Source organism: Oncorhynchus keta, chromosome 34, assembly GCF_023373465.1.
Source record: "Oncorhynchus keta strain PuntledgeMale-10-30-2019 chromosome 34, Oket_V2, whole genome shotgun sequence".
Classification (NCBI taxonomy): Eukaryota; Metazoa; Chordata; class Actinopteri; order Salmoniformes; family Salmonidae; genus Oncorhynchus; species Oncorhynchus keta.
Window position 1 is genome coordinate 2,366,541 of NC_068454.1, and position 13,704 is coordinate 2,380,244.

General features: G+C 44.7%; 1 protein-coding gene across 1 annotated transcript in view; it reads right to left on the reverse strand.

Annotated features, from left to right (window-relative positions):
* The window catches only part of LOC118381257 (transmembrane protein 198-B-like), a 69,789-nt gene that overhangs the window by 15,696 nt on the left and 40,389 nt on the right, over positions 1-13,704 (reverse strand). The window contains exons 4-5 of the mRNA XM_052492728.1: positions 7,015-7,208; positions 3,600-3,745 (exon numbers count right to left, since the gene is read on the reverse strand). Of these exons, the coding sequence (XP_052348688.1) occupies positions 3,600-3,745; positions 7,015-7,208 (340 nt within the window). The remainder of the gene's footprint in view (positions 1-3,599; positions 3,746-7,014; positions 7,209-13,704) is intronic.

Here is a 13,704-nt window from a genome sequence, read left to right on the forward strand (position 1 = left end):
TCATTTAGTACCTTGAGTGTGGCTGAGGTGCACCCGTGACCGGCTCGGAAACCAGATTGCACAGCGGAGAAGGTACGGTGTGATTCGAGATGGTCAGTGACCTGTTTGTTGACTTGGCTTTCGAAGACCTTAGATAGGCAGGGCAGGATGGATATAGGTCTATAGCAGTTTGGGTCCAGGGTGTCTCCCCCTTTGAAGAGGGGGATGACTGCGGCAGCTTTCCAATCCTTGGGGATCTCAGATAAAAATACACCTTATGGAACAACGGGGAAGCAACACAAACATAGGAACAGACACATGATAACACACACACACTATACACACACTATACACACTATACACACTATACACACTATACACACTATACACACTATACACACTATACACACACACACACACACTATACACACACTATACACACTATACACACTATACACACTATACACACACACACTATACACACACTATACACACTATACACACTATACACACTATACACACACACACACACACTATACACACACTATACACACTATACACACACATACACACTATACACACACACACACACTATACACACACTATACACACTATACACACACATACACACTATACACACACACACACACTATACACACACATACACACTATACACACACATACACACTATACACACTATACACACACACACACACACTATACACACACTATACACACTATACACACACATACACACTATACACACACACACACACTATACACACACATACACACTATACACACACATACACACTATACACACTATACACACTATACACACTATACACACTATACACACTATACACACTATACACACTATACACACTATACACACACATACACACTATACACACACATACACACTATACACACTATACACACACACACACACTATACACACTATACACACTATACACACTATACACACTATACACACTATACACACTATACACACTATACACACTATATACACTATACACACTATACACACTATACACACACATACACACTATACACACTATACACACTATACACACTATACACACTATACACACACTATACACACACTATACACACACTATACACACTATACACACTATACACACACTATACACACACTATACACACACTATACACACATACACACTATACACACACATACACACTATACACACATACACACACATACACACTATACACACACATACACACTATACACACTATACACACTATACACACACATACACACTATACACACTATACACACACATACACACTATACACACACACACACACTATACACACACATACACACTATACACACACATACACACTATACACACACATACACACTATACACACACATACACACTATACACACACATACACACTATACACACACATACACACTATACACACACATACACACTATACACACACATACACACATACACACTATACACACATACACACTATACACACACATACACACTATACACACACATACACATACACACATACACACATACACACTATACACACACATACACACATACACACTATACACACATACACACTATACACACATACACACTATACACACATACACACTATACACACACATACACACTATACACACACATACACATACACACATACACACATACACACTATACACACACATACACACATACACACTACACACACATACACACTATACACACATACACACTATACACACACGAACACATGGATTTTGTAGATGTGTGTTAGTGGTGACCCCATTGATTTGTAGTATTGGGACTTAAAGTAACTTAAAGTTACAATCAAAAGCTTTCTTTTAAAAGTTAACATTCTGTTAACTCATACCAAAAATAATATGTTGCTGACTCGTCCTATGCTCGTGTTTGTGTCCATTGCATGAATGGCAGAAAATAAACACTTAAAAAAAAAAAAAACTCAAACTTCTACCTCACAGAGACCATTTAAAAAAATAGTATTTCCTCATTGAGGAGGATGTGCTACTCCTGGGTACGATGAGCTGGCCAATCAGTGGCTATAGAGCATAGAGGATGAGCTGGCCAATCAGTGGTCTAGAGCGTAGAGTATGAGCTGGCCAATTAGTGGTCTAGAGCGTAGAGTATGAGCTGGCCAATCAGTGGCTATAGAGCATAGAGGATGAGCTGGCCAATCAGTGGTCTAGAGCGTAGAGGATGAGCTGGCCAATCAGCGGTCTAGAGCATAGAGGATGAGCTGGCCAATCAGTGGTCTAGAGCGTAGAGTATGAGCTGGCCAATTAGTGGTCTAGAGCGTAGAGTATGAGCTGGCCAATCAGTGGCTATAGAGCATAGAGGATGAGCTGGCCAATCAGTGGCTATAGAGCATAGAGGATGAGCTGGCCAATTAGTGGTCTAGAGCGTAGAGGATGAGCTGGCCAATTAGTGGTCTAGAGCATAGAGGATGAGCTGGCCAATCAGTGGTCTAGAGCGTAGAGTATGAGCTGGCCAATTAGTGGTCTAGAGCGTAGAGTATGAGCTGGCCAATCAGTGGCTATAGAGCATAGAGGATGAGCTGGCCAATCAGTGGCTATAGAGCATAGAGGATGAGCTGGCCAATCAGTGGCTATAGAGCATAGAGGATGAGCTGGCCAATTAGTGGTCTAGAGCATAGAGGATGAGCTGGCCAATCAGCGGTCTAGAGCATAGAGGATGAGCTGGCCAATTAGTGGTCTAGAGCGTAGAGGATGAGCTGGCCAATCAGTGGTCTAGAGCATTAATTCATTTTACATTTTAATTAACACACTATTCTGATGTTGGTGTACGCCCACACCATTCTGTTGTTGGGGTATGACCACACCATTCTGTTGTTGGGGTACGACCACACCATTCTGTTGTTGGGGTACACCCACACTATTCTGTTGTTGGGGTACGTCCACACCATTCTGTAGTTGGGGTACGTCCACACCATTCTGTTGTTGGGGTACGACCACACCATTCTGTTGTTGGGGTACGACCACACCATTCTGTTGTTGGGGTACACCCACACTATTCTGTTGTTGGGGTACGTCCACACCATTCTGTAGTTGGGGTACGTCCACACCATTCTGTTGTTGTGGTACGACCACACCATTCTGTAGTTGGGGTACGTCCACACCATTCTGTTGTTGGGGTACGTCCACACCATTCTGTTGTTGGGGTACGACCACACCATTCTGTTGTTGGGGTACGTCCACACCATTCTGTTGATGGGGTACGCCCACACCATTCTGTTGTTGGGGTACACCCACACTATTCTGTTGTTGGGGTACGTCCACACCATTCTGTTGTTGGGGTACGCCCACACCATTCTGTTGTTGGGGTACACCCACACTATTCTGTTGTTGGGGTACGTCCACACCATTCTGTTGTTGTGGTACGACCACACCATTCTGTTGTTGGGGTACACCCACACCATTCTGTTGTTGAGGTACGACCCACACCATTCTGTTGTTGGGGTACGCCCACACCATTCTGTTGTTGGGTATCCCTCTATTAGGGTTAAACGTCAGGGATCAGACTCACCCTCAGTGTGTGAATATCCCTCGGCGGTTACCTTCCATTGGATGAGGACCCCCAGCAATGCCAGGACAGGCCACACCCCCATGACGACCCAGGTGAACCAGCAGAGAGGACGGGGCGGAGCCACCGTGATCCTCTCCGACATGTATCTGTAATAGAGTCAAGGAATAAGAGGGCGTGTGGTATGTTGGAAAACCCCCGAGGAACCTTATTGCTATTTCAAACTGGTTACCAACTTACATAGAACAATAAGCATTTTTGCATCATACACATGTTATATCGGTCGGCAGGGTAGCCTAGTGGTTAGAGCGTTATTAACCGGAGGGTTGCAAGTTCAAACCCCTGAGCTGACAAGGTACAAATCTGTCATTCTGCACCTGAACAGGCAGTTAACCCACTGTTCCTAGGCTGTCATTGAAAATAAGAATTTGTTCTTAACTGACTTGCCTGGTTAAATAAAGGTAAAATTAAAAAATATCGTCTGAAAGAACAAACGTTGAAATGCTGTGTCAGCCAATCAGCATCCAGGATCCAAACTACCCAGTTTATAATATATATTTAGCTATAATTATATAAGAATGTTTAAGACAGCAGTTTAATTCCCTTGAAAAAAAAGCTGAAACTTCTTTCACAATCATAGAACTAAGCAGATTCCTTCAGTGGTCTGGAAAACATAATTTATGCTCTTCAGCAGAAACGTATTTTCCCCAAAGCCCCTTACAGTGTTATCTTACAGTAGTGTTATCTTACAGTAGTGTTATCTTACAATAGTGTTGTTTTACAGTAGTGATATATTACAGTAATGTTATCTTACAGTAGTGTTATCTTACAGTAGTGTTATCTCCCAGTAGTGTTATCTTACAGTAATGTTATCTTACAGTAGTGTTATATTACAGTAGTGTTATCTCCCAGTAGTGTTATCTTACAGTAATGGTATCTTACAGTAGTGTTATTTACAGTAGTGTTATCTTACAGTCATGTTATCTTACAGTAGTGTTGTTTTACAGTAGTGTTATCTTACAGTCATGTTATCTTACAGTAGTGTTGTTTTACAGTAGTGTTATCTTACAGTAGTGTTATCTTACAGTAGTGTTATCTTACAATAGTGTTATATTACAGTAATGTTATCTTACACTAGTGTTGTTTTACAGTAGTGTTATCTTACAGTAGTGTTGTTTTACTGTAGTGTGTCATAGCTGACTCAGAATTAGTTAGGTAACATAACTAAATAAGATGTTTTATTTACTTTGAGATACTTGTCATTAGAATGTTTCATTTGGACAGTTGTTGGCAGTTGCCTTTTCCTCTCTCTTCTCTAGGGAAAAGTCACCTGGGGCCCAGAGAGGGGAGAGGTCAGGCTTGTCTTTTACATGTCTGGTAATAGGCAGAATATCAGAAAGGGAGAAGTCAGGTTTGAACATTGTCTTCAAAATGAATGTATCTGTTAAACCATGTGAAGGGCTCCACAATGTCTGTAATCCAGTCACTCTCTCCTTTTTCCATTGGGGGAGGAGTATGGCAGTGTCTGGAACCATTGTATGTCCCCTCTGATGTTGCCCTTATCTTGACCTAGTATATGACCTAGAGGCTCACTCCTCTCAGAGAGCTTGTCCAGAGGTGGGTGTATTTGAGATGGGAGTATCTAGAATTGACAATTGATATATGCTATTGGATGAGGTAATGTTTTGGTAATAGGAAGTACCAAGAACGAGAAGTAGAACCTCGTCTTAGAGAGCAAACTGAATGATAAATTATAGCTAATGCTATCTGGCTATGGGATACTCCTCTTTCAAGTAAAAGGCCCTTTGTGAAATTTCTAAGATCTGTGGTTCGTCATTGTGAGTTGAGAGGGGTGTATCTTGGCTATAAAAGATACTAAGTATTCTTTTGTAAGCACTCTCAGAGAATTCATTTATAGACACTGAATTGATCTGAGAGTCACAGGGCTATGGTGAAGCTCATATAACTAAGTTTAAATAACTCTGACTGGTGTGTGGTTTGCTCTCTCATCATCTGGTAATACAGGAAATTGCGACGACAAGTGTTATATTACAGTAATGTTATCTTACAGTATAGTGTTATATTACAGTAATGTTATCTTACAATAGTGTTATCTTACAGTAGTGTTATCTTACAGTAGTGTTATTTTACAGTAGTGTTATCTTACAGTAATGTTATCTTACAGTAGTGTTATATTACAGTAATGTTATCTTACAATAGTGTTATCTTACAGTAGTGTTATCTTACAGTAGTGTTATTTTACAGTAGTGTTATCTTACAGTAGTGTTATATTACAGTAGTGTTATATTACAGTAATGTTATCTTACAGTAGTGTTATCTTACAGTAGTGTTATATTACAGTAGTGTTATCGTACAGTATTGCGTGCAAAGATTTGAATACATTTTCAGATGGGTGGCCCCCACAATCGTGGTGTTGGAAGCACCTCTCTCTACCAGCTGAGCAACAGAGGAGAGGAGAGAAGAGGAGGGGTGAGGAGGAGAGAGGAGAGGAGGGGTGAGTAGAGGGGAATGGTGAGGAGGAGAAGAGGAGAGGGGAGGAGTTAGGAGAGGGTAGTGGTGAGGAGAGGAGGAGAGGAGAAGGGTCAGGAGGGGTGAGGAGAGGAGGTGAGGGGAGAGGAGAGGTGAGCAGAGGAGGAGAGGGGAGAGGAGAGGTGAGGAGAGGAGGAAAGGGGAGAGGAGAGGTGGGAAGAGGGGAGTGGTGAGGAGGTGAGGGGAGAGGAGAGGTGAGCAGAGGAGGAGAGGAGAGGTGAGCAGAGGAGGAGAGGGGAGAGGAGGTGTGAGGAGAGGAGGAGAGGGGAGGAGTGGGAAGAGGGGAGCGGTGAGGAGGTGTGAGGGGTGAGGGGAGGAGGAGAGGAGAGGTGAGGAGAGGAGGAGAGGGGAGAGGAGAGGTGAGCAGAGGAGGAGAGGGGAGAGGAGAGGTGAGGAGAGGAGGAGAGGAGAGGGGAGGAGTGGGAAGAGGGGAGTGGTGAGGAGGTGAGGGGAGAGGAGAGGTGAGCAGAGGAGGAGAGGAGAGGTGAGCAGAGGAGGAGAGGAGAGGTGAGGAGAGGAGGAGAGGGGAGGAGTGGGAAGAGGGGAGCGGTGAGGTGTGAGGAGAGGAGAGGTGAGGAGAGGAGGAGAGGGGAGGAGTGGGAAGAGGGGAGCGGTGAGGTGTGAGGAGAGGAGAGGAGAGGAGAGGAGAGGAGAGGAGGAGAGGGGAGGAGTGGGAAGAGGGGAGCGGTGAGGTGTGAGGAGAGGAGAGGAGAGGAGAGGAGAGGAGAGGAGAGGAGAGGAGAGGTGAGGAGAGGAGGAGAGGGGAGGAGTGGGAAGAGGGGAGCGGTGAGGTGTGAGGAGAGGAGAGGAGAGGAGAGGAGAGGAGAGGAGAGGAGAGGAGAAAGCCCTAACTACAACACCAACATACCTGACCAGAGCGAACAGCTCCAGGAAGTAGTCCACAGTGACGGTGATGACAGCCGAGCCGAACACAGCGGTGGAGAGGGTGATGAAGAAGCGCTGCCATTGGAGGGTGAGGACGGCGAACAGCATGCCCGACCCCAGCAACACCCCCAGGGGCACCCACACCGTCCGGGGGTGGTGGAACTCCTCCATTACCACCTGAATGGGGATACAATCAACCAATCAACCAAACAACCAATCAAATGAACCGTATTATCCCCATAAGGAAACGTGATATGTGAGCAGGGGTAACGTGAACACTGAGGGGACAAAACACTAGTGTTACGAATCCCTTTGGCCCGGGGGAGGGATGTTAACGAGACCCGTAACATACATTGAGGGGGAAAAAGTATTTGATCCCCTGCTGATTTTGTACGTTTACCCACTGACAAAAGATATGATCAGTCTATCGGTTTATTTGAACAGTGAGAGACAAAATATCCAGAAAAACGCGTCATGTCAAAAATGTTATAAATTGATTGATTTTAATGAGGGAAATAAGTATTCATTGGTCCTTCTGTAGCTCAGTTGGTAGAGCATGGCGCTTGTAACGCCAGGGTAGTGGGTTCGATTCCCGGGACCACCCATACGTAGAATGTATGCACACATGACTGTAAGTCGCTTTGGATAAAAGCGTCTGCTAAATGGCATATATTATTCAAACCCCTTTCAATCAGGAAGATTCCAGGTGTCTTTTATACAGGTAACGAGCTGAGATTAGGAGCTTTGTGGACACCTGTCCACAGAGACAATCAATCAGATTCCAAACTCTCCACCATGATCATGACCAAAGAGCTCTCCAAGGATGTCAAGGAGAAGATTGTAGACCTACACAAGGCTGGAATGGGCTACAAGACCATCACCAAGCAGCTTGGTGAGAAGGTGACAACAGTTGGTGCGATTATTCGCAAATGGAAGAAACACAAAAGGACTGTCAATCTCCCTCGGCTCCATGCAAGATCTCACCTCGTGGAGTTGCAATGATCATGAGAACGGTGATGAATCAGCCCAGAACTACACGGGAGGATCGATATTATGGAGCTAATTTTGAATATTTTTTGCCGTTGTCGCGACCACAATTTCCGATTAATTTCTCAGCCAAACGTGAAGAACAAACGGAACTAATTTGCCTACAAAAATAAAAACTAAAAATAATATTTTGGGAAAAATTTACTTTGGCAATCTATCTGGGAGTCTCGTGAGTGAAAACATCCGAAGTTCATCAAAGGTAAACGATTTAACTTGATTGCTTTTTCTGATTTTCGTGACAAGGTTGCCTGCTGCTAGCAAGGCATAATGCTATGCTAGGCTATCGATAAACTTACACAAATGCTTGTCTAGCTTTGGCTGTAAAGCATATTTTGAAAATCTGAGATGACAGGGTGATTAACAAAAGGCTAAGCTGTGTTCCAATATATTTCATCTCAGGCAGAGTTCATCTCAGCCTAAGCCTCCCTCCAGTCCCTCGACTTCTTGGCACTGACGGAAACATGGATCACCACAGATAACACTGCTACTCCTACTGCTCTCTCTTCGTCCGCCCACGTGTTCTCGCACACCCCGAGAGCTTCTGGTCAGCGGGGTGGTGGCACCGGGATCCTCATCTCTCCCAAGTGGTCATTCTCTCTTTCTCCCCTTACCCATCTGTCTATCGCCTCCTTTGAATTCCATGCTGTCACAGTTACCAGCCCTTTCAAGCTTAACATCCTTATCATTTATCGCCCTCCAGGTTCCTCGGAGAGTTCATCAATGAGCTTGATGCCTTGATAAGCTCCTTTCCTGAGGACGGCTCACCTCTCACAGTTCTGGGCGACTTTAACCTCCCCACGTCTACCTTTGACTCATTCCTCTCTGCCTCCTTCTTTCCACTCCTCTCCTCTTTGACCTCACCCTCTCACCTTCCCCCTACTCACAAGGCAGGCAATACGCTCGACCTCATCTTTACTAGATGCTGTTCTTCCACTAACCTCATTGCAACTCCCCTCCAAGTCTCCGACCACTACCTTGTATCCTTTTCCCTCTCGCTCTCATCCAACACTTCCCACACTGCCCCTACTCGGATGGTATCGCGCCGTCCCAACCTTCGCTCTCTCTCCCCCGCTACTCTCTCCTCTTCCATCCTATCATCTCTTCCCTCTGCTCAAACCTTCTCCAACCTATCTCCTGATTCTGCCTCCTCAACCCTCCTCTCCTCCCTTTCTGCATCCTTTGACTCTCTATGTCCCCTATCCTCCAGGCCGGCTCGGTCCTCCCCTCCCGCTCCGTGGCTCGACGACTCATTGCGAGCTCACAGAACAGGGCTCCGGGCAGCCGAGCGGAAATGGAGGAAAACTCGCCTCCCTGCGGACCTGGCATCCTTTCACTCCCTCCTCTCTACATTTTCCTCCTCTGTCTCTGCTGCTAATGCCATTTTCTACCTCTCTAAATTCCTAGCATCTGCCTCTAACCCTAGGAAGCTCTTTACCACCTTCTCCTCCCTCCTGAATCCTCCTCCCCCCCTCCTCCCTCTCTGCAGATGACTTCGTCAACCATTTTGAAAAGAAGGTCGACGACATCCGATCCTCGTTTGCTAAGTCAAACGACACCGCTGGTTCTGCTCACACTGCCCTACCCTGTGCTCTGACCTCTTTCTCCCCTCTCTCTCCAGATGAAATCTCGCGTCTTGTGACGGCCGGCCGCCCAACAACCTGCCCACTTGACCCTATCCCCTCCTCTCTTCTCCAGACCATTTCCGGAGACCTTCTCCCTTACCTCACCTCGCTCATCAACTCATCCCTGACCACTGGCTACGTCCCTTCCGTCTTCAAGAGAGCGAGAGTTGCACCCCTTCTGAAAAAACCTACTCTCGATCCCTCCGATGTCAACAACTACAGACCAGTAACCCTTCTTTCTTTTCTCTCCAAAACTCTTGAACGTGCCGTCCTTGGCCAGCTCTCCCGCTATCTCTCTCAGAATGACCTTCTTGATCCAAATCAGTCAGGTTTCAAGACTAGTCATTCAACTGAGACTGCTCTTCTCTGTATCACGGAGGCGCTCCGCACTGCTAAAGCTAACTCTCTCTCCTCTGCTCTCATCCTTCTAGACCTATCGGCTGCCTTCGATACTGTGAACCATCAGATCCTCCTCTCCACCCTCTCGGAGTTGGGCATCTCCGGCGCGGCCCACGCTTGGATTGCGTCCTACCTGACAGGTCGCTCCTACCAGGTGGCGTGGCGAGAATCTGTCTCCTCACCACGCGCTCTCACCACTGGTGTCCCCCAGGGCTCTGTTCTAGGCCCTCTCCTATTCTCGCTATACACCAAGTCACTTGGCTCTGTCATAACCTCACATGGTCTCTCCTATCATTGCTATGCAGACGACACACAATTAATCTTCTCCTCTCCCCCTTCTGATGACCAGGTGGCGAATCGCATCTCTGCATGTCTGGCAGACATATCAGTGTGGATGACGGATCACCACCTCAAGCTGAACCTCGGCAAGACGGAGCTGCTCTTCCTCCCGGGGAAGGACTGCCCGTTCCATATTTTATTTTATTATTTAACCTGTTAGGCCGCCCCATCCCGGATCCGGGATTGTGACTACAGCCTCAAGCTCATTACCATAACGCAACATTAGCGATTTCTGAAAATTGCAAAATAAATGAAATAAATATGCATGTCCTCAAGCTTATCCTTTTCTTAACAATCCTGTCGTCTCAGATTTTCAAAATATGCTTTAGAACCAGAGAAAATCAATAATTTGTGTAAGAGTGGTGATAGCTAGCGTAGCATTTAGCGTTAGCATTTAGCACGCAACATTCACAAAAACCAGCAAAGGGATCAAATAAAATAATTTACCTTTGAAGAACTTCAGATGTTTCAATGAGGAGACTCTCAGTTACATAGCAGATGTCCAGTTTTTCCTGAAAGATGCTTGTGTAGGACACAACGTTCCGTTTTGTTACTATGCATTTGGCTACCGAAACTAACCGAAAATTCAGTCACCTAAACGTCGAACTTTTTTCCGAATTAACTCCATAATATCGACTGAAACATGGAAAACGTTGTTTGAATCAATCCTCAAGGTGTTTGGTCATATATCTCTTCATTGAAATGCCAGTCCTAGACACGTGCATTCTTCTCTGATTCGGATGGAAAAATACTGGGACCTGACTTTTGCGCACCAATTTCCACGCAGACACCATGCGGGACACTTGGTAATTGTAGGCTCTTATGGCCAATCTTCCAATGATATGCCTACAAATACGTCACAATGCTGCAGACACCTGGGGGAAACGATAGGAAGTGTCCGTTGATTCCTGTGCCATTCACAGCCATATAAGGAGATCATTGAAAACGTGCCTTCAAAAATCCTGTTGATTTCCTGGTCACTCAAACATCTTGGTTTTGCCTGTAGATTTTGTTCTATGGCACTCACAGTGAAAATCTTTACAGTTCTGGAAACGTCAGAGTGTCTTCTTTCCAAAACTATCAATTCCAAGCATAGTCGAGCATCTTTTCGTGACAAAATATCGCGCTAAAAACGGGCACGTCTTTTTATCCAAAAATGAAATACTGCCCCTAGAGTTCTAACAGGTTAATGCACACCATGCAACAGCGCTCAGACAACAAAACAGCCAAACAGATATCTGCCATGTTGTGGAGTCAACAGAAGTCAGAAATAGCATTATAAATATCCACTTACCTTTGATGATCTTCATCAGAATGCACTCCCAGGAATCCCAGTTCCACAATAAATGTTTGATTTGTTCGATAAAGTCCCTCATTTATGTCCAAATACCTCCTTTTTGTTCGCACGTTTAGTGCACAATCCAAATTCACGATGGCAAGTCCATGCGAAACCTCAGACGAAAAGCAATATTACAGTTCGTAGAAACATGTCAAACGAAGTACAGAATCAATCTTTAGGATGTTTTTATCATAAATCTTCAATAATGTTCCAACCGGAGAATTCCTTTGTCTGTAGAATTGCAATGGAACGCAAGCTAACTATCACGTGAATGCGGTGGTCAGCTAATGGCACTCTGCCAGACCTCTGACTCAATCCCATCTCATTCGTCCCCCAATTCACAGGAGAAGCCTCAAACAAGGTTCTTAAAGACTGTTGACATCTAGTGGAAGCCTTGGGAAGTGCAATATGACCCACATGTTTTTGATAGGGAATGAGTTGAAAAACTACACACCTCAGATTTCACACTTCCTGGTTGGATTTTTTCCTCAGGTTTTTGCCTGCCATATGAGTTCTGTTATACTCGCAGACATCATTCAAACAGTTTTGGAAACTTCAGAGTGTTTTCTATCTAAATCTACTACTAATATGCACATATCAGCAACTGGGCCTGAGTACCAGGCAGTTTACTCTGGGCACCTTATTCATCCAAGCTACTCAATACTGCCCCCCAGTCCCAAAGAAGTTAACGGATGAACAGGCCTACAATATTGTGAAGCTACTACACAGTTTTCCATGTCTCTTTAATGACGTTCTACTCGCACAAACGTGTTGAAACATGACATTAATGCTACACCTATCAAGCAACACCCATATCGTGTGAATGGTTCTAAGGGGAAGATAATGAGGGATGAGGTGAGATATTTGTTGGAGACTGACCTGGCTACGCCAAGTTCAAGCCCTTGGAGTTCTCCTTGCATTCTGGTTCCTAAACCTGATAGTACGTCCAGGTTATGTACGGATTATCTAAAGGTAAATTCTGTCACAATGCCAGATTCATTCCCGTTACCCAGACTGGACGACTGTATCGAAACTGTTGGTACTGCTACTTATGTAACTAAGTTAGACCTCTTAAAATGTTACTGGCAGGTTCCGTTAATCTCGCTTCTGAGATTTCTGCCTTTGTTACCCCAGACAACTTCCTACAATACTCTGTAATGGCTTTTGGGGTGTGGAATGCACCAGCCACATTCCAACGACTGGTTAACTCCGTAATAGTAGTGCCTACCTTGATGATCTCGTGATTTATTTGTCTGAGTGGTCAGATCATGTTAACTCTTGTCGTAGCTGAATCAGAATTAGTTAGGTAACATAAATAAGATGTTTTATTATAATATGCTTATGTTTTTTGGACTATACTTGTCATTAGAATGTCTCTTTTTGGACTATACTGTCGGCAGTTGCATTTTTCCTTTTCTTCTCTAGGGGAAAGTCACTTGGGGCCCAGAGAGGGGAGAGGTCAGAAGTCGTCTTCATATGTGAATATCTGTTAAACCATGTGAAGGGCTCCACATTGTCTGTACTCCAGTCACTCCCTACTTTTCCCATTGGGGAGGAGTATGGCAGCGTCTGGAACCATTGTATGTCCCCTCTGATGTTGATACTTATCTTGACCTAGTATATGACCTAGAGGCTCACTCCTCTCAGAGAGCTTGTCCAGGAGGGGTTGTATTTGAGATGGGGGTATCTAGAATTGACAATTGATATATTCCATTGGATGAGGTAATGTTTTGGTAATAGGCAGTACCAAGAACGAGAAGTAGAACCTTGTCTAAGAGAGCAAACTGAATGATAATTCATAGCTAATGCTATCTGGCTATGGGATACTCCTCTCTCAAGTAAAAGGCCCTTTGTGAAGTTCCTAAGATGTGTAGTTCATCATGTGAGTTGAGAGGGGTGTATCTTGGCTATAAAAGATACTAAGTAT